Consider the following 27,237-nt stretch of genomic DNA (forward strand, 5'->3'; position numbering starts at 1 on the left):
GGGATGCCGTCCCGGGCTGGTGTTACCTGACTGGTCTCGAGGCTGCCAGACCCTCTGGACAAGCGGTGGGTCGCGACGTTTGGGAAGCGCCGCGACGCCTGGCCTCTCCCGCGCGCCACGCGCTCCGTCCCCGCGTGCTCTGCTTTGCTCCGGCTGCGCGTGCCTGGGGCCGGGGCATCTGGCGAGGCGCAGGCAGCCCCAGGCCTGGGCATGGCCCCAGGGCCGGGCTGGCAGCCGGCCCGGCCCGGGCCGTGGCCTCCCCGACTTCTGCTGGCCGCAAATGAAGACTTTTCCCTTCTTTTTCTTCGCGAGGCACGTTTTTGTTGGCTTGGGAGAGGATTTGGTCTGGAGCATAGGCGTTTGCACGCACAGCTCCGCTTCCTGTCGTTCTCTCCCCTTTAAAGGGCTCTAACGCTGCGGAAGCAGCGCAGGGGCGAAGGGACGGGGAGGCGGCAGAGGGCTGCCGGGGTGACGGCTGCCGGGGTGACGGCTGCCGGGGTGACGGCTGCCGGGGGTGACGCCCGGCCTGGGCGGGCAGGCGCGCGTGCCGCCGGGCGGCCCGGTGCCCGCGCGCCCTGGGGCTGCTCCGCTGGCGCCGCACGCGCGCCCTCACAGCTGCAGCGGTTTCGCTCCGCCTTCTGGCGCCGCCCCAACCGCGCGGGCGAGCTGCCGGCCGCGGCGCAGCCGGGTGTGCGTGGCGTTGCGCGGCTGGGGGCGGCGGCGGGTCTGGCTGCGGACGCCTCCCGCAGCACAGAGCGCTCCCGCCCGCCGCCGCCCGGCCAGCGCTCGGCGCCGCACCGCACCGCGCGCGCCCTCCCCGGCCGTCCCGCACGAGCCGCTCGTCCGGCGCGGGGGGGGGGGGGGGGCAGGCGCTCTCCAGCGCTGCCCATTGGGCCGCCGCTCCGGCCAATGAGGCGGCGGGGCGGGGCGCGGCTCTCGCGAGAGCGGCGCGGGGCCGGGGCGGTGGAACCATGTTGCGGGCGGTCGCGGCGCAGCGCGTGCGGCGGGCGGTGAGTGCGGGCGCGGAGGGCGGGAAGCGCGCGCCCCTTCGGCCGCGGGGCGGGCGGCTCCGCCGCGGCGCGGGGTGCCCAGGGGCCGCTCGCCGCCCCGCCCGTGCGGGCCCGGGCCCGGTGGGGCAGAGGTGGCGCGGGGCGGGGCGGGGCGCGGGGCCGAGCTCCGCCGTCGGCCCGCCCGGCCGAGGGGGTGTCCGGGGGGCGAGCAACAGGCGCCGCCGGGGCCCGACTCCGCCGCCGGACTCCGCTTCTCTTCCACGCCGTGGCTGTTAAAAATAAAGTTTCTGAGCGGATGCCGGGTGTTGAAGAGGCCCTCGGCAGTGCTCGCTGCAGGCAGGAGCGGAGGGCTGTCGTCCTGTACGAAGAGCTAGGGTACTCACGAGGGAAGCCTTGAATTTCTCGGCGTGCTCGCTCTCACCTGCAGGGCTAGCTGAGGAGCAGGGGTGCTTTCCTTACAGCTGGAAAAGACTCTTGGAGTTTGTTATTGCAAACTCTCACGACGTTAGAAAGAAACCTGTGGCTCAAGGAGAGGTTTTCTGGCCTCTCCTTTCTGGGGTTTTGAGAGGTTAATACAGTGTTTCTCAGTCACACGAACTCAGCTGTGCAGAAATGTGATTGCTTCAACCATCGCAATCTGTGGGCCGAAGCTAATGCAAAACACTTGTTGCTTTTCCATATTGACCTTCATATTGCTCAGCTGGGAGGAGTGCTGGGCTTTTGGAGGCCGTTTGCTGCTTGATGTGTCATAGTGGCTATGTTACCAAATTTAACGACTAGGTGAACTCAAGGTTAGCTGGAGTAGATGATTCATGAAATGTCCCTGAATATCTGTTCGATCTCGTAGCATGCACTAGGAGACACTCCCTCCACTAGAACTCTGTGTAAACAGCCCTTCTAAAAGAGCTTTAAATCTCACAAATTTCTTTCTGAGCTCTCCAAGGCTTTTACAAGTATTACAGTTCTGTACTGCTTTAAAATAGGAATTATGCATATATTAATTGGTTTCAGGTACTAAGAATGGCTTAAAAGAGGAGCAAAAGTACACCAGGGTACATGATTTAGTTAATCTAAAAATTATAACTGTTGTAATCATTGACATCTTTCAGTTATTGTTAGGCTGTTGGCATTCCAGAGCAAAGGTCTCGATGATCTCTGGAGCTCCTAGAACATATGGTACTGCTGCGTAAATAATACTTTACTCTCATGATCACTGCACAATTCAGTTTTGTGTCCTGGAAACATGAGGTCAGCTCCTTGTTTTTCAGCCGTATGCATCTAAACTCATACATTTATAAAACAAAGCCAAGAAAACATTGTGCGGTCTTCACTGTGTGGGTAACAGTGTAGTCTGCAAGAGAAGCAAAGCAGACTCCAGTTCAGCACTGCTAACGCTCATGCAGTTCAGGAGTGAATAGAGTCTAGAGAAAGAACAGGATGCAAGAGACCTGTGAAGTATGGGCAACAAGGAAAGGCTGGAGTTGCAAACTTAAAGATGAAAGGACTGAGGAGGAATATGAGACTGCAAGTACATAAAAAACTGGCGCAGAGCTGGGAATAGGCCATTTCATGAGTCCGTGGATGATAAAATAATAACAGTTGGCTTAAATAGCAAGAGAGCTATTTAAGATAGCTACAAACAGTTAAGATAGACATTAATAAATCCTTTCTAGTTGAAAGGATAGTAAGGTTTTGGAATAGGTTGCCTAGGAGCCTTCATCATTGAAACACACTAACAATAAGCTAGACAGATATATTAGAAATAACATAGATATGGTTGCTTAGCATCTGATGGAGGATAGGTTTGTATGGGCTCTTGAGGTCCCTTCCAAACCTGTGATGATATGAAATTGTGATCATCAGGATTGTCTTGCAGACTTTTAGTGAAGGGGCATTTTGAGGTCACCTTATAGAACAACAAACAGATAATGTATTCCCTTAACATTCTCTGTTCTTTATAATTCTTATCAGATAAGCAAGTGTCTGCCTTTTTGCCTATTCACAATGTTGTGGGTTTGGTTTGTTGTTTTTTTTTTTCCTTTTTCTTTTTTTCTTCTCATATGACATTACACAGCAGTTTGGGGCCAGTTTGATTGTAGGGAGGTATAATACCAATGCCTTTAATTTTGTATCCAGTTGTCATTCAACTTGTGTTGAAGTTAGAATTTATCCTAAGGATATTCATGACGAGTAAATGGTGCTAGTCTTGACTGTTTCAGTGATAAATGAATCTCTTGGTCTCCCTCGCTTCTACCTCCACACTCCCTCACACCCCACAACCCCCCCAGCAACAGAGTGAAAGAGTGAAGGACACTGTGGCTCTCTGCTTCGTAAGAAAACTAGTTTGCTTTGTCTAATATTTCAGGGTTCTGTTGTTGTTTTAAAGGTCCAGATAGAATAAAAGTTGCATTTGCTTCTGCAATATGCTTTTTTTGGAGGCAAGAGATGCTTTAAAGTTGGCTTAAAGTGATAGGCATGTTCTTCTGAAGTTGTTGGGGATCTTCAGGTGAAAGTGGTCTTCACTGTCAGGTTTTCTTTCTCACTTTGTAGTGTAGTATTTTACCATATAATAGCTTTTGAATAAAGTGCAATGTCACTTGCTTAATTTTTGGTGATATTGAGCAGGTACTCTTGTCTTGTCTTTACAGTGTTTTGGGGGGACCCAGTTTTCACAGCTGTTGAGTCTTTGAGCTCCTGTTGATTTGTTCAGAGCTTTCAGTTTCCCAGTGTTTCTGAAAACAGTGGATTTTTTTTCAGTCATATATATCTCATGATGCACGTGTGGGTTTCTTCTTTTTTTTTTTTTTTTAGCCTGAGATAGTTCAGATAAATAGGTTTAATAGCCTGAAACACACCTTACTCAGAAAGTACTGGGCTACGTTTGTAGTCTTAGGGAATACTTTGTATATATCCTTCAGTTGTCATTGATAAGCTCAGACTATTAACTTCTTAAATGTATTCATTTATCTTGAGTTCACTTTCAGTAGTGTTGTCTGTATGTCAAAACATCTTTGTTGCTTTGATTTTTATTAATGGTTTGTATGGGATATATCTGGAAAAGTTTCTTCTGTATTACATCTTTCTATTGTTGCTTCAATTCCTTTTTAATTTTAAGTGTTTATTGTGATTCCTAAGTAAATAAAACACTTATGAAAAGGATTTCTTTCTTTTGCTGTGCTTTGCTGCAGGTATAGCTCCTTTTCAGTTCAGGTGCCTTTAGTGTTGTCTTTCTAGTTAGCGTTTTCCTGGAGTTAAATAGCTGTTGCTTAGACATCTTCTGTAGCCAGATCTGTACAGAGTTTCTAGGAGAAGTATAAGCTTTATTGCTAAAGCTCCCTCCTCTTCCTGAGCTTCTCTCTCTCTCTCTCTCTCTCTCTTTTTTTTTTTTTTTTTTTTAAGTTTTGCAGCTACGAAACTGTCTATTAATAGAATTAGGCATTGTTTTGTTGTATAGGAATGTAGCCATTATCTTTAGTAATACCCCAATTCCTAGTTCCTGGAGTCAGTTCTTGGGAATTTTGCCCAGTGGTAATGGGTCTTACTTATTAATTCCTACTAAGCAGTTTTAAAATTTTAATTTCTGGCCAGTTTGTTTTTACAGCTAAGAAAATCAGCTCTAGAAGATACCTTTGTGGATCCAGTTGTTAGGTGCTTTTGCTTTGTGAATTTCTATTTCTGTTTAGTTCCCCAAACTTCCAGCGGTTCCTCTGAAGAGGGTGGGAGGAAAACTTCAGTTTCCTGGGTGAAGTTTCTAACAGCCTGTTTTATATTCGTGCATATTTGGAGTGTGGGGCCATGTGGAATATACCTGCTAGAACTCTTGCATTTCTGGAAAGACTTTTTGGCCATCCCATCTTTTGTTCCTGTGCCTGCCACGTGTGCTATGTCCACATATGTCCACAGTCGATTTCATAATTCCTGCATTACAACGAGCGTCCTTGGAGCAGGCTGCAGGCAGTTAGCTATTGACTGTTGACTGTAGAGGCCATTGATACCTGTCTGCTCACCAGTCTCGCCAAGCAAAGATTTACAACACAGTTGTCTGGGATTTTCCAGCTGTTAATACGTATGTTTTATAGCATATAAGCAGCAAATCTGTATTTAAGAAGTGCTGGGCCTGCTTGTGTGCTGTTCAGGTTACCTGTCTGTGCTGGAAGACCAACATACGTTCAGTTTGCATTGGTGTTGCTGTGAAGAGCAGATCATCTGTGCAAATTGAATGAGTACTTTGGATGTATGGGATGTTGGCCTCATGTGTGGATTTATCTGTGCATGTGTACTGGGCATGTTGAGATTTCTAACATTTGGCTAGGACAGTAGCAGTGAGTAGTCTCAGTTATTTTGGCTAAAGTCTAGAAATTCAGGTATTATTCTTAAATTCTTCACATTTGTGTTTGGAAAACATTGCTGGGTTTCTCAGGTGGGGAGCAAAAAGATGCTTTGGGGAAACTTGAGATGATAAATTCAGTGAATCCTTTGGTACTTTGCAAGTGGCTTAATGGGTGTATACTGCACATCTAGGTTAATCTTACCAAATTTTAGATATCTGGAAGTCAGAGGCCAGGTTTGCTCTACAGTAAATGGGGGGGGGGGGGGGGGAGTTGGACACTCCGGATGGTTTTCCTTCATAAATGTTTATTTTAATATAAACTGAATCACTGCCTGGAGTTTCCACCAGAGAGGAAATGTAAATGTTTCTGCTGTGGAGGGGACATAGGTGCCTAGCTTCAATTTATATCTAAACCTAGGTGAAATAAATTTCCGATTCTACTGGTTGCTGACAGATGTGTTCATAATCTAATGGCATGCTTGAGAATCCACTCGATTGCTCAAGTTTGTAGGATGTTTAACTGTAATTGATTTCTTTGGATAGCCTGATTTTGCAGAGCTTCGTTTTCACCAGGAGCCTTCTGTGGCACAAGCACTGAGTGCTGTTCCCTCTCAAGGAATTGTTTTCAGTAGTTTAGTTGTTCTGTGTGTCTTATTTCTAATGCTTTTTGTCCTTGCTGTTAGCTGGTTAGGTTTATACTCAACTTTCTTTTATCTAGGATTGAAACTAGACAGCCTGCCCAAGTACAAGTGGAGAAATTATGTCAGTGAAATAATGGGCTGTTCTCGCACACGTGCAGCTGGACAAGTTACTTCATTGAAATAACTACCTGTCCTCCTCATTGACTCATTAAAGCCTCTCAGTTTTCAGGATCATATGTGACTGGATGAATTATCCTCTGGTTTTACTGCAGAATCTTTATTATAACAACAAAAGTCAGTTTGTTTTGGTTTTGTTTATTAAAAAAAAAAATATTTAATGTGTGTTAGTGTATTAACATTTAGACTCACCTAGGAATCTTATTTTTCATCCAGGATTTTTACCCAAGATCTAGAATGTGACTTTTAATTCATTTTGAACCTGATCTTGTCTTTGCATTCAGAAATGTCATACGTGTAGGCATAAAGTGACCTTCCGGTGTGCAGTTCCCACAGATAGAAAATGCGGGATTATCAGTTTAGAAGTAATACCTAGTTAATGCTGTAATATTCAGTCTGCTCAAGCAACATCCATTGCTCTTATTCTTTTGGCTAAAAAAATTATTTCTCAGTTTGTTCTAGAATCGTTTGACAGAATGATACAGAGCTCCTCTGGTGGTGCATTACTTATTTAGGGAAAAGATCATAATATAGTCAGAATTAAGTGCGTGTTTAAAATGCATGCAGCTCCCTTTGGAAATTTGAAAACTTCAGAACCTTTCAGGAGCATGGTCCACCTTACCCTGTGACATGACTATAAATCATTGGAAAAGTGGGCTTTTTGCCACAAAAGCATGGATTTATTCTTCAAATGGTGACTAAAATCTCATAACTTTTATTGCAAATGATGTATGAAACATAATCAAAAATATGGTGTCTGATCTATACTGGCAATAAATATTTTGTTACTGGCAATTGGCTTCAAGCAGTCTTAGAATCTTTAATCAGAACAAGTAACCTTAAGCATAAAAGATGAAATGCAGAGCACTTTTACAAGAATCCTTATTGTTTTAATCAAAATGACAAATTACGATCCTGATTCTGCAAAAACTTATCTTTGTATTTATACTTTTACACTGTGATTAGCTTCAGGGAAGTCCTCAGGATTTGCTTTCTCTGTGTGAAGTTTAGCATGTTGGTAGGCTTTGCGTGGTTGAAGTCCATATCCAAATTTTAGCCTCTCAGATTTTCTGAAGCTTTTTTTTCTAGTTTAAGTGGTGGGTAAGTGCATATTTGGCATGAGGGGAGATGGGGTCAGAATGTATGTTTAAAAAAGTAGTATTTGGCTGTGCAGTCTTTAGTGTTGTGTTAGTATTTGTGCCTTGGTCTAATCTTCGCTCTTTAAGGAACTTTGTTAAGTTGATCAACTGAGCTTGAATGGAATGTGTTAAAATGTTTTTCTTAATATTGTTCAGTATTTTCCTGTGGAGGTTTTAGTTTAAACACAGCATGTTATAGATATGCTGAAGTCAAGCAAGTTTATACTTTTTTTTTTTTTAAAGTTTATACCTTTTTTAAAAAAAAGTTTATACCTTTTTTTAAAAAAAAGTTTATACCTTTTTTAAAAAAAGAAACAAAACAACAAAAACCACCTTATGTATTCTGCCTACTTAATAAAAATTATCTAGATGTAGCCTGTTTTGTTTGACAGCAGTGTTTTACAGTTTGTATAACTGATAACTTTCTGTAAAGCATTGGATGCTCTTAGGAACAGTTTTTTACTTAAATGCCAAGTATCAAACTTCTCTCTCTCTCTCTCCCCCCCTCCCCCCCTTTTTTTTCTTTAAAGGCATCGCTGCTCCAGAGGTTTCAGAGTACATTAGTCATAGCAGAACACAACAATGAGACTCTTACACCCATTACACTAAATACTATCACTGCGGCAAAACGTCTTGGAGGTGAAGTTTCTTGTTTAGTAGCTGGTACCAGCTGTGACAAGGTAGGAAACGCTGTTCTCATACGAATGAAACAATGAATGCAGTGAAACAATACTTGGTAGCATCTTGGTCAGCCTGAAAAAGCATCTCTAGTGAAGAGGAACTGTGCCAGGAATTGCTAATCTGCCAGAAATGTCGTGCGCTTGAACTGCTCTTCTGAAGTGAAAATGTGGATATAGATTTCATTTCACATGGAAGAATATCAGTACCAGTTGTTATAAGCTTAAGCAAGCAAATTTTTCGAGGACTAAAGGGCAATTAATTTTTAAAACAGTATTTCCCTGTAAAGTTTGAAAAACAAATGTTGCCGTGCTAAGAACTTGGAAAGAAGCTTGCACTTGTTCAAATGGAAACCCGCAGAAATGAAACAGCACAGTGTCAAATAGGGCTTCTGAGCATCTTGCTTTTACTAGTCAACTATGGAGTGTGTTTGCAACCTAAAATTCTGAAATTTAGTGCTTCTTGACTATATCATATAGCTTGTGTCTAAAAAAAGTTTCTTGTATGTTAGCTATTGTATTGTTAGTCTAATTTTTATGTGCAAAATCTAGAGACAATATAATTAGTACATTAGTGACGCTTTTATTCTGGCATGATGTACTCTTGTGTGAACAGTAAAAGTACAAACAGTTGTGCCTAATATTTTTCATACTGAGCTATTTTTTATGAATTGTTATTCTGAAAGCAGTATGTAATTTCTCACGCAGGAGGCGTACTTACGGCAGCTAATTCACAAACAGGTGGAGAAACCTCAGCGGCTATTCTAAACTGAGACCCAGGTGTTCGAGCTAGAGACCTGGAAGCAAATATTTATCTAGATCAAGAAAATTTAAAAAAAAAAAAAAAAAAAGTTTTGCCTGAAATATCTGTCTTTGAGTTTCCTTATTCTTTGGCACTTGCGTAGTAGAAAAATGATTGGGAATGGTTGGTTTGTTTGCTTTTTAATACTAAGTATATGATGTCTGTTTGTCAATGTATGTCATGCTGGGAAAAAGTACTTTACAAAAAATGAAGGTTGGTTTTTTTTTTTTTTTTTAAGTTTCTTTGTAAGAATCTGTGTTGATAGGACAAAAGAGCCAGTTACTCAAACAGATGTTCTGTAGCAGCTATTATAGAATTTTTGTTTATTTCCTCTTGTTAATTTTTGAGGGTAAACTGATACTCAGCAAACTCAGTAAAACTATGGTAGCTCTGGGATGATGCATGTGGTCTCCAGACACGGCTGTCAGTCCTCTTCTCTCTGATCCGCAACAACCCTTTTATCATTTAAACTTCACTTCTGCAAATTTAAAGGAAAAAATGCATAAAGATAGAATTGAAAATATACATCACATCAGTAGGCAAAGAGTCAGCTGCAAACAAAGGATTGCTCCTAAAATTTGGATAAAGATCATAACATGGCTGTACATTTGTATTTGCATTTGATGCTTGTGCAGTAGATATTGACTGATTTAAAAGAAAGTAGGATTGGTTTCCTGATGATTATATCAGAATACTGAGCAATAATCCTGAAGTGTGATTGTTATCGGCTGTTGTAATAAATCATGAGATCATTGTGTAATCCTGCATGCAGGAGGCAAGCTTTCCTATGTTTGATTTGCTTTGTAGTTTTCTTATTCACAAAATTCATTTTCATTATCCCGTAAGGTCCTATGCTGTGAGTCAGAAGGTCTGCATTATGTTCCATCAGGTCCGTTCTGATTTTGAAATTCACATACTTTTGTGTTCCAGTTTTAACTAATCTGTAGGTTGGGAGCTCTTTGCAGCAGGGACTCTCTCTTGTTTTTTGTTTGTGATGCCTATTATAATACAAACTAATAATAATTCATTTGTAATCATAGGTAGCACAAGAACTCAGCAAAGTGCAGGGCGTTGCGAAAGTTCTAGTGGCTCAGCACGATGTATACAAGGGATTTCTAGCAGGTGAGAGTTGTTCTTACCTATTGACAAAAGATATGGTATTTATATTTGCAATTGAAAATAAGATAGTTGTAAATTTTGAGTAATATATTTTTATCCTCAGAGGAGCTGACTCCCTTGATTTTGGAAGCTCATAAAAAATTTAATTACACCCACATTTGTGCTGGAGCATCTGCCTTTGGGAAGGTAAGTAGATCAAAGTGCATCAAAAATTTCTTATAGAAAAGAGACAGAGACACTGTTGTGCGTAAGAGTGTGAATCAAATGCTTGAAAGCGGTCAGCCATGGACAGTTTTGAGTTTTCAAAAAATCTTACAGTAGTTCGCTTAAGAGGTCATTAGTTAGAAACACTAATTCATGTCTGAGTTTTATTATGGGCTGACTTGGACAAAGGAACAGTGTAGAAGTAGTATTTAGTGGTAGCCAGCTAGTTCTATCTACACAAGGCAGAATGTACAACAACACAAAATAGATTAAGTGATCTGAAAGCATTATGAAAATTGTAAGGAAAAGTACAGTGAACGGAGATGAAAAATGTATGATTTGCATTTTGGAGGGGGGGAATAGCATCTATGATGTAAGTCACGTAAACTGAAATGTCTGTAAATACATATAAATAACACAGATCCAAGTCCTATCCAAGATGTTTTTTAATGAAAATACATTTTTCAAAGCTTTTTTTTTTTTAAGGAGCGTGTTTTTAAGTACGTGGAGAATCTCAGTACTAACAATCTGGTCAATGTTGTGGTGCAGCTAAATTAGAGAAAAAGGATAATTCAGAAATCTTGCCAATGTGGGATGAATAATGACATCAGCCTTCCATCTGACTGTTTTCACTCCCAATCAATATCAATCCATATACTTGTAATTTTGCGAAAAGAAATCTTTACATACCTTAAGTCTTAGGGGTTTTTATTTTATTTTTTCTTTTTATTTTTCATCAGCAGTGTCTTAGTAAAGGTTAATAGCTTTTGCTTTAAAGCTTATGCTTCCGTTTTTAAGTGCTTAATGTGAGTAAGGACTTCGGAACTGGGTGCTTTTTGTTGTACCAGATTAGGAGGGGGACAAAAAGCCAGCAAAGCTCTTGCTGTCATTAATGTCCTCATGATTTATGTTGCTCTTTTTATCCTCCTTCCCATTCCTAAAGGTGCTAAGTAATTTTCTAGAGTCAATTTCAGAGCAGGAGATATATGTTTTAATACTAATTTTTAAAATAATATTTTTTTTGGCTTTTGGGGGGAGAGCGCGGGGGTTTTTTTTCCTATTGTCTCTGGTAACTAGCTTCCAAAAATGCTTTTTTTTTCCTTGAAGTGCTAAGAGCTCAGCAATCCATAATTGTCAATTTTCTGAGTAAATTGCATCTATATTCACTTTTAGACTATTGAAGCAAATCAGCCTCCTAATTTAAGATATTGAATTAAGGGTTTACTTACGGTAAGTCTCATAAAATGTCTAATGTTATTACAGTAATGGGATTTTATTTGGCTGCTAAAGCTACATGAGTAGCCCTACAAAAATCTTGGTATGTGCCTTTTTACTTACAGAGAGCATTATATGTAGTTAAAATCGGGACAGCAGGCATTCTTTTAGTGACCATGTGCATTTTACTTAGCAGTTACTTTGCTAACTTTTCATCTTTAACTTCTAGAATCTTATTCCCAGAGTGGCTGGCAAACTTGATGTTGCCCCTGTTTCTGACATTATTGAAATTCAGTCACCAGACACTTTTGTGAGAACTATCTATGCAGGTGGGTAATCACAAAAGGTATGTGGTATTTGTGCAATAAAGGACCCAATACTGATAACTTTTCTACATAATCCTGTTGTTAGTACCTTGGAATATGATAGGAATTTTCACTTTACAATCTGAATTGCTGTGGTTCATAAAATGAAACCTGGGGATGGACATGATGCTCCATGTGTGAGAAAGCAAGTAGTCCCAACAACTTTGGTACTATCAGTTAGAAACCAGGTCTGTTTTTAATTTTTTTTAATAAATTTTTAAGATTTTTAATTTTAATTAATAATTTTTAAAATTTTTTAATTTTTAATTAATAAATTTGGTCATCTCCTTTATACATACTGCATTTCTTTGTTGATGTACTTTTGATCAGATTTTGTAAAACGTAAGACATTAAGTTAATTGTCCAGCTTTATTTAATATGACTAGCATTAGTTCTGATTTAAGATACCGCAGGGTTATTTTTCCTAATTATGAAGACATTGAACTAATTATTTATAATATTTAATTGACTTAATTTGCAGTTCTTTTTTCGGTCTTGTTTCTCTAATGCTTGTCTGACACTGTGTTTTAATTTAGATATGAGCTCATCAGCTTGTGTTTCTTAATTTTACTGTACAAGATTGTACCATGTGTACCAACGTGGTATTACATTTCGAGTTATGTTGCCAGAATGTGGTTTTGTGTTGCACTTTTAAGTTACTTCCCAGTAATTCACAGTTTCAAGATGACTTTGTTTATGAATAGCTGGTGTTGCAGCATTTTTCTCTTTCAGTGTTCCCTGCAGCCTCCAGTGTGAAGTAAACACCTTCTAATATGCATTACTGAGAGAAACACAATCCCATAGATGCTTGGGGCAGGCCTCATTGTCTTCTGATGAATTCATGCAAGGGGATAAAAGATCTACTTTGAATTATAGACACTCTTGATGTTTAAGAATGACACTTTCAAAGTTGGTTTTTTTTCCCCCTTCTGAAATTTAAAAGCCCATTCATAGGAGATTATTTTAATGCTCTGTATCCTTCAAAAATAGAGGATTTGTTATCATACTTCAGAAACATGGAGCATAAATTAAAATATTTGTCATCTACATTTATTAAGTGCCTAGGTTTCAAGTTTTAGTCATCTAAAACTGCAGTTTTGGGAAGTAACTTTCTAAATGTTGCCTATTCTAGTAGAACTGGTAATGTGTTTCTGACATTAATTTTATTTGTTTCTTAAAAAGCATGGTATGTCTGATATCTTCTTTAAAAATATAATGTGAATTTTTTTTAGGAAATATTCTTTGCACTGTGCAATGTGATGAAGCGATTAAAGTATTTACCATACGGGGAACTTCTTTTGAGGCTGCACCAACAAGTGGTGGTAGTGCCAGTTTAGAAAAGTGTGAGTATTTGTTCTGGTATTTTGTCATTTCATGTAATAGAGTTAGTTTTGCTCGCTGCACAGCGATGTTTTGCAGAAGTATTTGTCAAAGCAAACTGATTGTCATAATCTTAGTTTTATGCTTTTAATACAGGAACTTGCACTTTTTAGTGATGTCTGGTAGGGGAAGATACGGATTATCTGCTCACTTGCTACTTTGACCAGAAGTGGAGGTTATCTGTGCTGAAATCTCTGCCTGTTTCACTCACTGCTTAAACCTCTGCCACCACAATCTTGAAACTTTTCCTTATTTAAAGTTACAGCTGTTTGAATAGCCAGATTGGTTTTCAAAGCAAGATTGAGCAAAAATAAAAGTGGCTGGCTATCCACAGTTTTGGTTTAATCAGTCGTATTTCAATTGAGATAGGTCATTACAGTGTCTAGCTAAATTAGTAGCAGTTTAAATTGATTTGAGAATACCCAGTTGTTGTTTTAGATCAGTTTTAACTACATCAGTTTAAATTATTATTTTAATGAAGCCAGTACAGCTTTGATAATAGAGAAATCCAGCCACAGAATCACAAAATAGTTGAGGTTGGAAGGGACCTGTTGAGATGATCTAGTCCAACCCGCCTAGGGCAGGTTGGCCAGGACTGTGTCCAGTCAGGCTTTGAGTATCTCCACAGATGGAGACTTCACAACCACTCGGGGCAACCTGTTCCAGTGTTTGATCACCTCTGCTGTTTTTCGCTGTGGGCCTTTTTGTGACTGTGCTGTAGATCCAGCGGAGGCAATCATTAGTAATGTGCTGCATGTGTGCGTGTCTCAGTCCTCATATTTTTCTGGGTGGCTTAGTACCTGCCCCTGAACCATTCAGTATTTGCTAACGTCTGTGGTTGTTGGGAAACAAAAGCTACTTGATACTTAAGATTAGCATATTGCACTGTCATTGCACTACTTAATTGTCTTGTTTGCCTGTCTTAGTAAGAACCACACTTATGCTGGGTTGATATCAGTCTATTAGTTATACAACAGACTTTCGTTTTAGTGCAGCTTTTACTATATGTTACTTAAACACGACTAATGAAAGAGCCTTGTAACTCAGAGCAATCACTGGTAGTAGTTAAAAGCTTGTAGTATAATTGGTTATAGAATTAACTTTTGCATTAAGTTTAAGCTCAAATTTAAAAGGTTGAGAATACATGCTTTATCCTTTTTCTTGCGGATGTTTTTATTCATCTGATGAATGCAGTAACCCCTCCACCGCCTGTTGGTTTATCTGAATGGATTGAGCAGAAGTTGACAAAAAGCGATCGACCAGAGCTTACTAGTGCAAAAGTGGTTGTATCAGGTGGTAAGTAGATAATACTAAAACTGTGTTACGTTGCATTTAAGTAATGGTACGTCTCGATTAAATAATATTTGTAGCAGAACAGTATAATGTGATACATTGAAAAAAAATATTATGATGTAATTACGAAATACGCATAGGGGCCAGTGGGAATGCACCCAACATGTATGTTTCATGAAGAGACAAAACATGAGTTTAACATATGCTAGTAGGCTTTTTAAGAACATTGTCATATTTGGTGGGTCCCTTTAAAATAATAGCAATGTGAAGTGTTTTTAGATCCAAATCTGTCATGTTAAAAATTATTGCTAATCGTTACAGGCAGTCCAAACATTATTATGTAATGGCTTTAATGGTTTAAAAAAATCATTATATTTGTATTCTGCTCTGCAGGTATAAAGTGATGGGCTGTGATTTTTACTGTATGCCTATGGCTAAAAACTTATTCCTTAGTTATCCCCCTACAGAGTTTCGTACCTAAAGCCAGCAGAGGGAGCACAAATTAGTAAAAAAAAAAAAGCCTGTTTCCCTGATTTCAGCGAATGATCCTGATGGTACTGTGTGCAGGAAGTAAACTAGACAGAGTGGTGTTGGTTTATACATATGAAATAATAATACTAATCACAAAGACAAAAGCTAAATCTCCAAATATTAAATACTATTTAGTAATATATTCAAAAATACCCTATGCAAGCGTATATTTGTGCCTTTGCAAATGCAAATATTCATACAGAAAGTTTATGTAGGCAATAAAAAAAAAATCTTAAGGCATATTATGTTCTTTCTTTATCTTTTTTTGTTCTTAACTTTTAAGGGAGAGGCTTGAAGAGCGGTGAAAATTTTAAGTTGTTATATGATCTTGCAGATCAATTGCATGCTGCAGGTAAACTTGTTTTCCTCCCTTTTTTTAACCCTGGTTAAATATTTAAATATTGTTTAATATGGTTTAAATATTTAAAAAGGTCACATTAAAAACAATGTTCATCTTAAGTCTTTTATTTTCATGTCTCTATCAAATAAATTCTTAAAATCCTGTTAGTTTAGTTGTAGATGAAGTTTTGTCTTGTCCCGGTGATCAACTGTGTATTTAAATGCCCATGTATAAAGCAAGATACTAAACTGTAATATTCTCTGTCCTTTGCAAATCTCCACAAGCTCACAAAGAAAAAGTGGAGTTGTATAAATTAAAAAATGGTCTTAGCTCACTTTGAAGAGCTGATATTTTCTTCATACATCCTTATATACCACTCCTTTACAGAATCCTTTTCACAGTTCTTGTAGTTTGAGTCTTTTTGTTATGCTTTTGTATTAACAGGACAAAACTGACCATGTACAGTGTTTCAGCAAAATATTTCAAGTAAAGGTTGGGGGAGGAGGAGGAACTGTTTGCATTAACATTTTAACTACATTTGTTTTAGATTTCACATGTAATAATATATTCATAGTTTTACATGAATGGCTTTTTTTTTTTAAATTGATGGCTTCACTAACTAAATGTCCATGCGGCATTTTCAAGTTTACTTTGATATTTTGCTTTACTATGCCTGACTTTTGAGCTCCACAGCAATGTAAGATAGCACATGTGTTCTGTTCAAACTTGGAGGAACATTATGGGAAGGCATTTATGGGAAAATCCTCTTTCGACAAAGCAACAAGAGAAAATAATGGAAATCTGCCAGACTGAAATCCTTGGTTTTAAATATATGGCCCTTTGGTGCTGGGAGTAAGGATTTCCTGTTGCTTATGAAGTGCATTAGCACTTAGTATTTGGAAGTTTCAGCCAGTGGTATAGAGAGGGATTACTATAAGAGCTTTTAAGAAGGAAGTTTCTAAATACATGCCCTTAGAGTGTGGGTCTCTTCAGTAAAATACACGTGCTTTTATGGTGATAGAAATTTGGCTTGCTAATATTTTAAAAGAAAACACTGGAAATATTTTCTTTCAACTAGTTGGAGCTTCCCGTGCAGCTGTTGATGCTGGCTTTGTTCCTAATGACATGCAAGTTGGACAGACGGGCAAAATAGTAGCACCAGTAAGTATGGAAGTATCTTTCATAAAAGAGCTGTGATGTTTTCTAGCATGCATTTTCCTTCAAAGCAGGTGCTTAGAAATGCACTAAGTCTTGATACTAAGCCTAACAGGAAAATCTTAGTGTGCTCATTGTGATATTGTCACTGGACCATGCGTTTGCAAAACTACAGCAGCAAGCTGGGATGTAAATCTCTACTTTGGGTCAATCGGAAGTGTTCTGCGGACAGTTTTGTCAGAGGTTTTGCATGCTGGATTTTTTCATAGTTGCCTGTGCTGAACCTTTTAAAATTTTCTAACAGCCATCATTGATATGCTAAAAGATGTCATTGCCAACGTAAACTTGAAATTATATTGACATGTGGCTTGATCTCTGGGAAGTGTGTTTTTTGGGTTTTTTACAGGTGATGATCTTTTTAAAAGTTTTGGTAACTGTAATTGGATTATTGCATAACATTCTAAGCAAAATTTTTGTGAGAGATGAAAGAAACTTAAGAGAGAAATAATCTACGGGCTGGCTGCTGTAGAGGGAAATACCAAGAAGGGCATACTCTAATGAGTGGCTTAATGTTGGGAAATAACCTGCTGCACATCTTTTCTGCTGTGCACCCTGATATCACAGGGGACTGATTTCTATTCCTGTGTCTTTTTGGATCTAGGGGGGAGCCTTTCTGTCATGTAGAAGTCTGAGATTGCTTTCATTGTTCCTTATGACCTGGGGAAAGTGGTAGACAGATAAAGTACACTTGAACATTTCTAAATAAGAAGATACAAATGTAGCTTATCTCAGTGTGGGGTAGAATGTGCGCTAGCCAGTACTGAGATGCAATGATCGTGGACATGAGTAGGGCATTGTGACTAAGAACATGGGCAGGTATGACCATCTGTCAGATGTACACTTTGAGCAACATAATTGAGTAAACATTTAGCCTTTCAGTAAGCAGTTCTCTTTGATGAGTGTGTATGGCAACAGAAGGCACCAAAGAGCAACTTTTTACTTGTTAATAGTTTAATGAGACAAGAAAGGGAAGGTGAGCTGGAACTTAGAGAAACTTGTCATATTTCAAATGCTGCATTTACCAAATCACAATAATTTAAATAATACTAAAAAGCTGTACTTGTCCAAAGCCTTGGTGGGATCTGAAATGTTTTGCCTTTGTACCATTAAGAGCTGCAAATTCAAGAACTTCAAACCATGAACATTATTTTTCCAGTAATACATCCAGCAGGACAGAGCAGTGCTTAAAGATGTCAAAGACAGGAACTTGTGATTCCTGGAGTCTGTTGTCAGTTCTGCCTGCTGGGTTTTCTTGAACAAGGTATTTCATGCTTCTGAGTTCTTCCGTCTTGAAATGTGGATAGGGATGTTTGCTGCTTTTTTTTTTTTTTTAGTCTTCATCAGAGGCCTGATGATGGTAGCCCCGGAGCTGTTTCTAGGCACGCTAATGTTTAACCTGTAAATCTATAGGATAACCTACTGCTACAGATGCTTGGGGCAGGCCTCATTGTCTTCTGATGAATTCATGCAAGGGGATAAAAGATCTACTTTGAATTATAGACACTCTTGATGTTTAAGAATGACACTTTCAAAGTTGGTTTTTTTTCCCCCTTCTGAAATTTAAAAGCCCATTCATAGGAGATTATTTTAACGCTCTGTATCCTTCAAAAATAGAGGATTTGTTATCATACTTCAGAAACATGGAGCATAACCTACTGCTACAAAAACCAGCTTCTGAGCAATAGACTTCTTGATAAGACTTAAGGTCCACCTGGTTGCATATTATGTCTTTCCAAAATCTTGATAGCAGTGATATTAACCTCTGCTATGCAAGGAAATTGTGAGGCTTTACAGATTATAAACGCAACCCCTCACACTTCCTTCTGATGGTGTCTTTCTTTTGTGCGTACTATGTAATTGTTATTTTTTTGGACATAGTGCAGGACAGCTGTAGCCCCCAGTGTAATACTTCCTCTTTGCTAAGGGGATATTTGTATTTAAATATAATGCACTTTCTTTTGGTCACACGGTAGGCATAAGGTCCAACGTATGGCAGCTATAGGTCTCGGCAAGCTAATCAACACTAATTCAGGAGGTGCAACTGCAACATACATGGAAATTGCAGGTTCCAAAGAAGGTGGAGTTGGCTGACACAAGGAGGCAATCTTTAGTTAGTTGTTGTGAACCCAAACCTTTGAAAACCAGGGAGTAAGCTGAGTCTCATTTAACTGCGTATTTTGAAAGGGCATGAGACGACACTGACAATCTGTCGTTCCTCAGTACCCAAATATCCATTAGTGAAGTGGAAAATGCTAATCTGAAGACAGCTCAGCTGTGGTTTGTGTGTCTCAAGGCTCAATGATGAACCTTCTTTCCAGAGTCAAGGGCATATAAACAATTATGTTGAAACAAAAAAGGCTACTTTTTGATGAAGATATAGTGCTAGAACTTGCCACAGATGGCTCATAGCAACATGTGAAAGTCATAGGAACATACAGCCACATCATAGGATCACATCAGTGTCATCATTTTCATCTTCTAGAGGATTGTTAAAATAGCCGTTAGTCAGTCAGGACTGACTAATGAATGTTTAACTATTGTGTCAATAAACGATCCTAACTGGCGCAATTGCATGGTGCTACATCTTTTTGTCAGCAGATTGATGCATTTCTCTCTCATCTCCCTTCTTCACAAATATTTATTAAGTAGCGACTTATGCAGTGTACTGAAAATTATATGCTCCTTCTTTAAAATTGTTCAAATATTTCTTCTGGATCTTAAAATAAATGCAAGGACAGCATACAGTGGCTTAGAAGTATAGGAAATATTTTATGTTAATCGTAATGAAAGTGCAAGTTGAATTGATACTAAGCCCTCAGAGTTGCTGACTAGAGGAATTAATTTCTCAGTGTGCCGGATAGGTATCTTAAATATGAGGCAGTTTAAAGCTGCAAATTCTTAACTTCACATTCCTAATTCTACTTCACAGTCTTTTTGGTACTTTAGCTAGAAAATTATTCTGTGCAGTGGAAGATAAGAGTTCACTTAAAAAAGGAGTAGAACTGAACTTTCTTGATCAGATCAAGATTATCCTGGCCATTCCTCTAGCTGACTGCTTTCTCTCCTGTTGAGGTATGCTTGATGTCACTAGTTCAGGGAGAGCTCATGACGTTTTATCTGGGAAACGGCAAAGCGGCTTTGGACATTGGTTAGTTATATTAGCTGAGACCTGAGTTTTGTGTTTAGTTGTGAACTCCAGTTGACATGGTGCGTGCCCTCCTGGGCGGGTGGGTTTTAAGCAGGGAAAGAATCTTGGATACAAGAAACCGTTGGAGTTTGAGACATACTTGCTCTTCTGTGCAGCTGTTAGTTTCTGATGGGAAAGTATCTTAGTGTATGCTCTTACTCTTCTATTAATAGTCTCTTGCCCAGTCTCAGTGGAGGATTGGAATGCGTTGTTTTTAACGGACTCTGGAATTGGGTCATTTTTGAGACTACAGAGGGAGAAGAGTTGGTTACAAGCTCAGGAGGAGGGGAGGTGCTTCTGCTGCTGCTTTTTGTGTATGGCTGCTGGGGAGTGTCTCTCTGCTGTCACTGGGTAAGAAGGTAATAATCTAAAAGATCTGCTTATTTCTTCCTTTGTGCCCTTGATTGTGGATTTGGTGAAGGAAGGGTAATTTTGGTCGTTGATCCTTCAGTAATTCTGTGACTGGCTTCAGTTTTTAAGAGTGCAGCCCAGACAGTGCATCACAGGGCATGAGAACCTCACAGCCACAGCAGCTTTCCTGAAATGCTGATGAATTAATACATGAACAAACAGCCAGTCAAGCAACAGCTGTCGTTCATTTTACTTAAGTAATGAAAGAATGCAGTTAATTAAGGAGTACAAATTTCACCTTCTTTCTGTTTGAGAATTAGTTCTATACAGTTCATCTACACTTCCAAAATAGCCTTGGATCTCTAAACTTCGAGCTTTTGTTCATGTTGAAATTCATGCGTTTTATTTTTTTTTTACTGGATCTTTGGTAATTTTTCTTTTGTATAATTTTATTCCAGTTGTTCAAATCTTTGGTGTATTATTTTTGTTCCTGTTAGTAGCTTTTTTTACCTCTTGATTTCAGGTGGTTGCCACTCCTGTTGGAACATTCTGTCTTATGAAAGAGAAGGCTGATTTGTATTATTTGATGAGATGGAAGGAATGAAATTTTTAGGCATAAGTGGATACATTAAAATAGAAAATGTTATCTTCCTAACTAAAAAAGTAATTTAGTATATTCAATGTCTTTAATCAGTGACAACCATTTTAGGAGCGTAGTTTTTTAAATTAGAAGCCAGTTGTTTTCCATGCTTTCTTATATGCAGGTGTTCTGCAGAAAAATGAAATTCAGTTCTCAGATCAAGCACTGCATGTAGTTTCTGTTTAAGAAAAAAGCCCCTGTAAGAATGTCCAAATTAGTTGGTTTTGGATAAAAATATCCTTCCCATGAGTGCCTACTGTTAAGTACTAATTAAATATATCCAGTTAGGAAATCCTAAATTCCCTGCACAAATCAAGCCTCCCACCACCACCCCAGAGTAACTGCTATTTTTAGATAAGAAATTTCAAATAGTCAGGGGCTTTAGTTTTCACAGTAAAAATCTTCCCAGTTCTTTCTGTCTTGTTCACGAAAAAAAAAGAAACAAACAAGAACAAAAGGGGGGAGGAGAAGAAAGAACGTAAATAATTTGTTTCCGTTAGTTAAATCTTTTATAAATGGAACATGAATCCTTCATTTATTAGTTCAATATTAGCTTTCCTTACCCTAGGTATAATTAGCAACATTTCTAACATACAAAGAAGTATGTAATCTTTCTCATGAACTTGTGTAATTTGTCTAATATTTAAACAAAAAATTTTGTTGTGAGAAAAGGAAAGCAACTCCTATGAGCCTTAAGTAGCTTCTGTTAGTTTCTGAACTGTGACCTTTGCAGTACAGATTTGCGAGGAAGGGGCGCATAGGGGATGATTGAATGCTTACAAATAGATGTCTAATGCCGTTTTAGCCATCTGGGGTATAAAAAGTACATTCACGGGGCTGGTAGTTGCTGTGTGGGACCTGGAGACTTCCTTCTGGAGCAGCATCTGTGATTCAGGTGGGAAATCCTACGCTGCCTACAACGCCACTAGGCACCTATGTTTGGACACCCAAATTGTTCCCGTGGTCTCCCAAGTTTTTCCTGGTGTTCTATTCTAATTATATTCTCCCTTTAGCTTTTGAAGGAAGATGGGGTTGTACGGGGATTATCTCACTCTCAACTTCTTCCCCCCAGAAAACAAACAAAAACTCAGTGGCACTGAGAGTTGCTTTTCTTCCAGAACGTGTGTGTCATTTTAGGCTGTTTATTTTGTTATCCTCTGACCTTGTGAAGGATCTGCTGCTGCCTGAAAAGCATCCTTCTAATTTAATCTCTTCAGAGTTTAAATGTTCACTTCACTCTTTTAAAATTTATTTTATTTTCATCTGTTGAAGTCCATGTTCTTTCAGGGTCCAGTTCTGTAACTGCTTTAGCTTTCTGTATAGGTTTTCCTAGCTGGCAATAGGGAAGACGTGGCCAGACCAGTATTTCACAGCTGTAGGACTCCAGGTGTCCATCCGGGGTTAGCCATTGGTGGACCACGGCTAAAAAGCCTCACCTTCACCACCTCAGACTTTATTGTGAGGTTTTCTTCTTGAGGAGGGTACAGTACAGAGAGTTCATCCAGCAGGGAAAGCGCAGCCAGGCAGAACTCAGGTTTTGGTTATTTGTTTGTTTGGGTGGTTTTAGGTGTTCAGTTGCTGCTGTCTTGTCGCTTTCAACATTGGGCACAAAATACTAACAGGTGACAAGAAACTGAGATGGAAAACTCAGGAAGGCAGAAGTTAGGAAATATATGATGTAGAAATAATTGACATTGGATTAGATGATTGTGCTATAGAAATGTGATATGATTGCACAAAAGGCAGATGCATTTGGATATTGCATGTGCTGAGAAACCTCAGGTGGGGAAGGCAGATGGGAATTCAGTGTAGTTCTGATATGATCACCAGGAGTAAACTTGCCGTCCTCCTTAGCTTCAGTGCTTAAGCTTCGATTTCATACCAGAGGGTCTCTCTGGATGTAAGGGATTGCAGGAGCTTCAAGAGGGAGGCAGATTCACAACTGTCAGGAATTGACAGTAATAATGTCAAGACAAGAGGCATGTTAAAGAGGTGCAGCTTTAGTTGAGGTGCTGAAGAGTGAGATGTTGGTTCAGTTGAAAGGCACCAAAGCCATGGAAGAACAGAAACAACTTAAGGTGTCACATTAGGTAGAAAATGCAGGAGTGTGATGAAATTAGAAGCAGAAAAAGGAAAGCTGAATGGCAAGGAAGCATCTCCTGGCAGAGAGATACATGAAGGTGCAGAATGGTCTTCTAGAGAGCAGTGGAATTCCTGTTGCTCCGCTTCTTTTACAATAGACTGGGACGCTTTCTGAGCTTGTATATGCCCCAGTATGTTACTAGGCACTCCCTTTTACTGTAGCGAGTAGCTTTTTAGCACTTAGGAGTCATCTTCTTGCTTTGGGAGTGGCAGGAAGGGAGAAAGACAATATCACATTGTTTACATTATTCCTATATTTTGTATTTCTTTGTATTCAGTGGCAAAGCAATCAAATACTTCGCCTAGCCTGGGTTTATTTTCTCTAAAATGCATGAGTGACTCATGGTTTCATTGCGTAATAAGTGGATACTAACTCTCTTCTTCAGTATTACTTCCCATCACTTTCACAGGGACCATTTGCTTGCTCAGGTTAGCATATCTGTTAAGTTTTGTTTCCCTTCACTCTCTTGTGGGGAAGTATAGGGAAAGTGAAACAAGGTATATTTTATTCCAGTATTTCTGTTCCTTTTTGTTCTCTGGCTCTTACCTAAAATTATTAACAACAGAATGAACTAATTAATTCCCTTAGCTTCATGAGAAGTGTCACTCCTGTCATCTTGATTGTACTCACTTTAAAAATGTTCTACTCCTTGCTATCAGTGATAAGGTCTTCATTACTTCCTAGTTTGTTACACATACAAGAGAGTATTGAGATACTAACGTTCCTGTATTCAAACACATGGTACATTACTTCGTTTCTCCTACCTTCAGCTAGCTTCTTTGTAGGAGTGTGTTATTTGTACAGTACGTTTGTGGGTTTTATTAACAGAGCAGCAGGTGCGCTTTTCGTTGTATAAATGGTTGAGGCAGTTAGGTAGCTAGCAGATGGGAATAATGTTGGGAAAACTGACCGTGCTTGGGAAATTGTTTTTGGAATATCTCTTCTGATAATTCACTGTTGTTGAAAAGTAGCTTTATAGTGGCAAACTTTAGAGAGCTGTTTGTATGCAGCTGGGACTGAATTTACGGACTACCTTTCTCTGACTTGCTAAAAAGCTAAGGATTGACAACCCCTTTCATCCTGCATTATCCAGTGTAGCTTTTAACTCCAAGAAAACTATGTTCACAAATTGATGCTCTGCTCCTTTGGGGTTGGTGCAGAAACATTAAATTGTACTAAAATATTCATATGTGAGTGCATTTAGCTGAAAGCAATTGATGTGCTTTTCCCTAGAGAGACGAAAAAAATTGCTGTATGGCCCTGCACTCCAGCAGACACCCTAACTACGCTTAAGAGTAATTACATAGCTTGGCTGATCAAAGGTTCTTAAAGTGAAAAAGAAACTGTAGTTGGGATATAGTTTAGTAATGTGTGCTTCTTGAATGGAACATATTCAGCTGCATCAAAGTAGTACGTAGTGGATAATTGTTTGATATACAGTGTAATATATATGAACTAGTGTCAAGCCAGAAAATATTTTATTGGGTTAATAGCTTGTAATTGGAAGGAATCTCTTGTATGAAGCAATTTGCATTACAAAGATTTCTTTCTAATTTCATTGTCCTTTCACTCTTGCAAAGAAAATAAAACATCTGAGCTGCCTTTAAAAAGAGTCCGTGTGCCAAAGGGGTTTATTAAACTAGCCTGTTTAAAAGCATGCCACTGGTAGGATGATAAATTGTGATGTACACTGAAGGTTTTCAGCATAATTCAAAAATTGGCATGAAAATCAATAGTAGCTGATGGCATGCTTGCAAAGTAACTACCTCATCTTGCGTCGCACCTGTGGATGCACAGTAGTCTCTCATAGCAGCATTCAAAGTCACTGGAAGTTGCCACTAAAAACTGTTCTTGTGCTTCTCTTAAGCAAATGTACCTTAACTGCGCCAAGGCATTTTAAAATATTCTCATAAGTAAACATGAAGTAATATTATATGTCACAAATTATTCTGTAAATAATGGGAAGAGTCGGTATGCACAGGAAAATAACTGTATTGGTATATTGTTAATTATAATCATCCACATATAGCACTCTTGTGACATTTATCCAAACAGTGTGTAACTGGCTGTATGGATTCTGGAGCCAGTTCTGCAAATTCGTGCACGTGAAGTCTCATGGACTTGCCGTAGATGCTAATATCTAAGTTGGGTGCATTTAAAGCAGAACTAGGAGTTTAGGGGGTGGCTAAGGGGGATTTTTTCATTTTAATGATTAGCATACAATGGCGCTGTCTACAAGACATACCATGGTCATGTTTGTTGAAAAAACAATACAAGGCTAGATTAATACTTCAAATAGCAAATAAGAAGTTGGATTCTTGATTTGGAATCTTGCCTTTGAATAGGATAAATTTGGGACTTGGAGTTTTATTTCTTTTTAGGGTTGTTTCGATGCAAATCTGTGCTTACAAACTTTGAGGTCTCTGTCAGGGTCCTGCCCCCACTGGCATCTTGTGGGATCTTGTGTGGCAGGACAAATTACAACACTCTTGGCCTTTGTGCCACTTTGCTGGCAGAATCATCTTTGGCTGCTGCTGCGGCCCTTGTGAGAAGCCTAATGTTACGTGCTGATGCTCCCACCTTCGCAGGTTCCCATTACTGACATACCAAATCCTTTCTTTAGGGCACAGCATTTCTTAGCACATCTTTAATTTAAGTACTTCTTGATTGTGTCTCCCTGCCCTCTGCTTCGTACGATCTTAGGCTATTCAGGCCATTCAGCTTCCTGTGCTGCGTGTTTCCTCCGTGGTGCTCGCCCTTACCGTTAGCCGTCTTCTCTGGCGTCCCTTCCCCTGTGCTGATGTCCACTATCCACTTCATAAAAAAATAACGATTTGTGGCATGGCTGTACGTATGTACAGTAATTATTTCCTGTGTGAAATTAAGTTACTGTGAGGCAAGGCAATTGTCTAATCTGATGCCATGCCCTTATGCTCCCAAAACTTACACTTTCCGTGACTTTAATTGCTTTTGGGACTTCATTTGTATCAGACAGTGCACTGAGCCCCTTGGTACAGAATGTGTGCTGTTTTGTTACGCCATTCACACGTGGCACACTGCCTTCAGTGAAAACGTGCCTGTGCACAAGCACCAGGGAGTTGATAAATGCCACTCCATGTCCTGGACTTTGATGTAAGTGCCTGTAATTGTAGGCTGTGGATCAGCTCCCTGACAGCAGTAATTAGAGCAGCTTCCAGGAATCCAAAAGGCAGGAATTTGAAGTTGGTGTAAAGCCATCTTTGTTGGCACCTGAGAGGTGCGATCCAGACTCTGATTCATGCCATTTTTTGCGTTGGCGTGGGTCTCTGCATAGATGAGCTCTGAAGAACCGAGATCTCCTTCCAGACCTTAATGTGCTCTCTGCTGCGATGGCAGGCATGTCACGTAACGCAGTTGGAAGCGACACTGCTCTGTGGTACCAGTCTGCTTTCCGTTTTCCTCCCTCACTTACTCCATTGTGCTTGGGGCTACGGTCCCGACTTAGGACTTTGAACGCTAACACAGTAGAAATGATAGGGCTCAGCAAAAGGCATGATAGAAGTTAACGGTTTCAGGGAAAACATCAAAACAAGGGTATTACCCTGAGAATAACAGAGATCTGAGTTTCTGAGTCTTTTATGACCTCTCTGGATGACCAGTTGAATTCTCTCCTTGGAGAACACGGAACAGTGCTGAATCTTTACTATTCAGACCTTGTGGGTCCTTTGTTTCCCTCCTACTAAATTGTAGAATAGAATAGAAGCAGTCAAATCTATTTTACAGCATGGAACTATTGATAAGAAACATGTATGAAAGCATTACTGAGGTGATCTACTGTAAGTGTTACAGTCTACGGAATGGACCAGTTATCTTAGCCGGAAAGGCAAAAGCACATAACCTAGATGGGCATGGCTTAGATGCATAATAAAGGGCTTTTTAGACAAGCCTGGTGATTTACAAATGTCCTTCTAATGAAACATCCTTGTCTTTCTAGATATTTTAATAGAATATATTCATAGGCATCTGGCTCCTGGTTAGCTGGATTCTTTCCAAAGACTGAACTTCACAATGTTAAACAGACTGATGTAGTCTAGATGACTGGCACTTAATGAATTGCTCTAAAAAAAAAAAATCAAATTACAGTAATGTGATTTTAAAAAGAGCTTGTATTAAACACTGTATGATCTTAGAATAATTTCTTCTGTAACATCTGTTCTTTTATTTGGTATAATTAAAATATTGCGTTCTTACCATGAGTTCTTATATGGACATATTATATTACATTGCAGCTGTGGTTAAAATAGATTGACCTCCAATAGTAATCTACTCAGGAAAAGGCTATTGAGGCTAAGAAATTTCTGAGTGTCTTCAACAGCTGTGTGTTTTTGTGGAAATGCATAGACTAGATTCTGTGTTTCAATTTCAAAGCAGGCCTTTTTAATAGGAAATACTTTGTTCCTGCTCTGTTTTCCCTCCCCTTCAATTTTTACAGGGGATAG

At 39.5% G+C, this 27,237-nt stretch overlaps 1 protein-coding gene across 2 annotated transcripts in view; it reads left to right on the forward strand.

Moving 5' to 3' along the window:
* Positions 1-941: 941 nt before the first annotated feature.
* ETFA (electron transfer flavoprotein subunit alpha) overlaps positions 942-27,237 on the forward strand; it is a 32,450-nt gene continuing 6,154 nt past the window's right edge. For both annotated transcript variants that reach the window (XM_082321631.1, XM_082321632.1), the window contains exons 1-9: positions 942-1,010; positions 7,828-7,977; positions 9,817-9,898; positions 9,999-10,081; positions 11,544-11,643; positions 12,912-13,022; positions 14,254-14,355; positions 15,167-15,235; positions 16,302-16,384. In XM_082321631.1, coding sequence (XP_082177757.1) covers positions 972-1,010; positions 7,828-7,977; positions 9,817-9,898; positions 9,999-10,081; positions 11,544-11,643; positions 12,912-13,022; positions 14,254-14,355; positions 15,167-15,235; positions 16,302-16,384 — 819 coding nt within the window. In that variant the 5' untranslated portion in view covers positions 942-971. The remainder of the gene's footprint in view (positions 1,011-7,827; positions 7,978-9,816; positions 9,899-9,998; positions 10,082-11,543; positions 11,644-12,911; positions 13,023-14,253; positions 14,356-15,166; positions 15,236-16,301; positions 16,385-27,237) is intronic.

This window comes from Platalea leucorodia (genome assembly GCF_965183815.1).
Source record: "Platalea leucorodia genome assembly, chromosome: 9".
Taxonomy (NCBI): Eukaryota; Metazoa; Chordata; class Aves; order Pelecaniformes; family Threskiornithidae; genus Platalea; species Platalea leucorodia.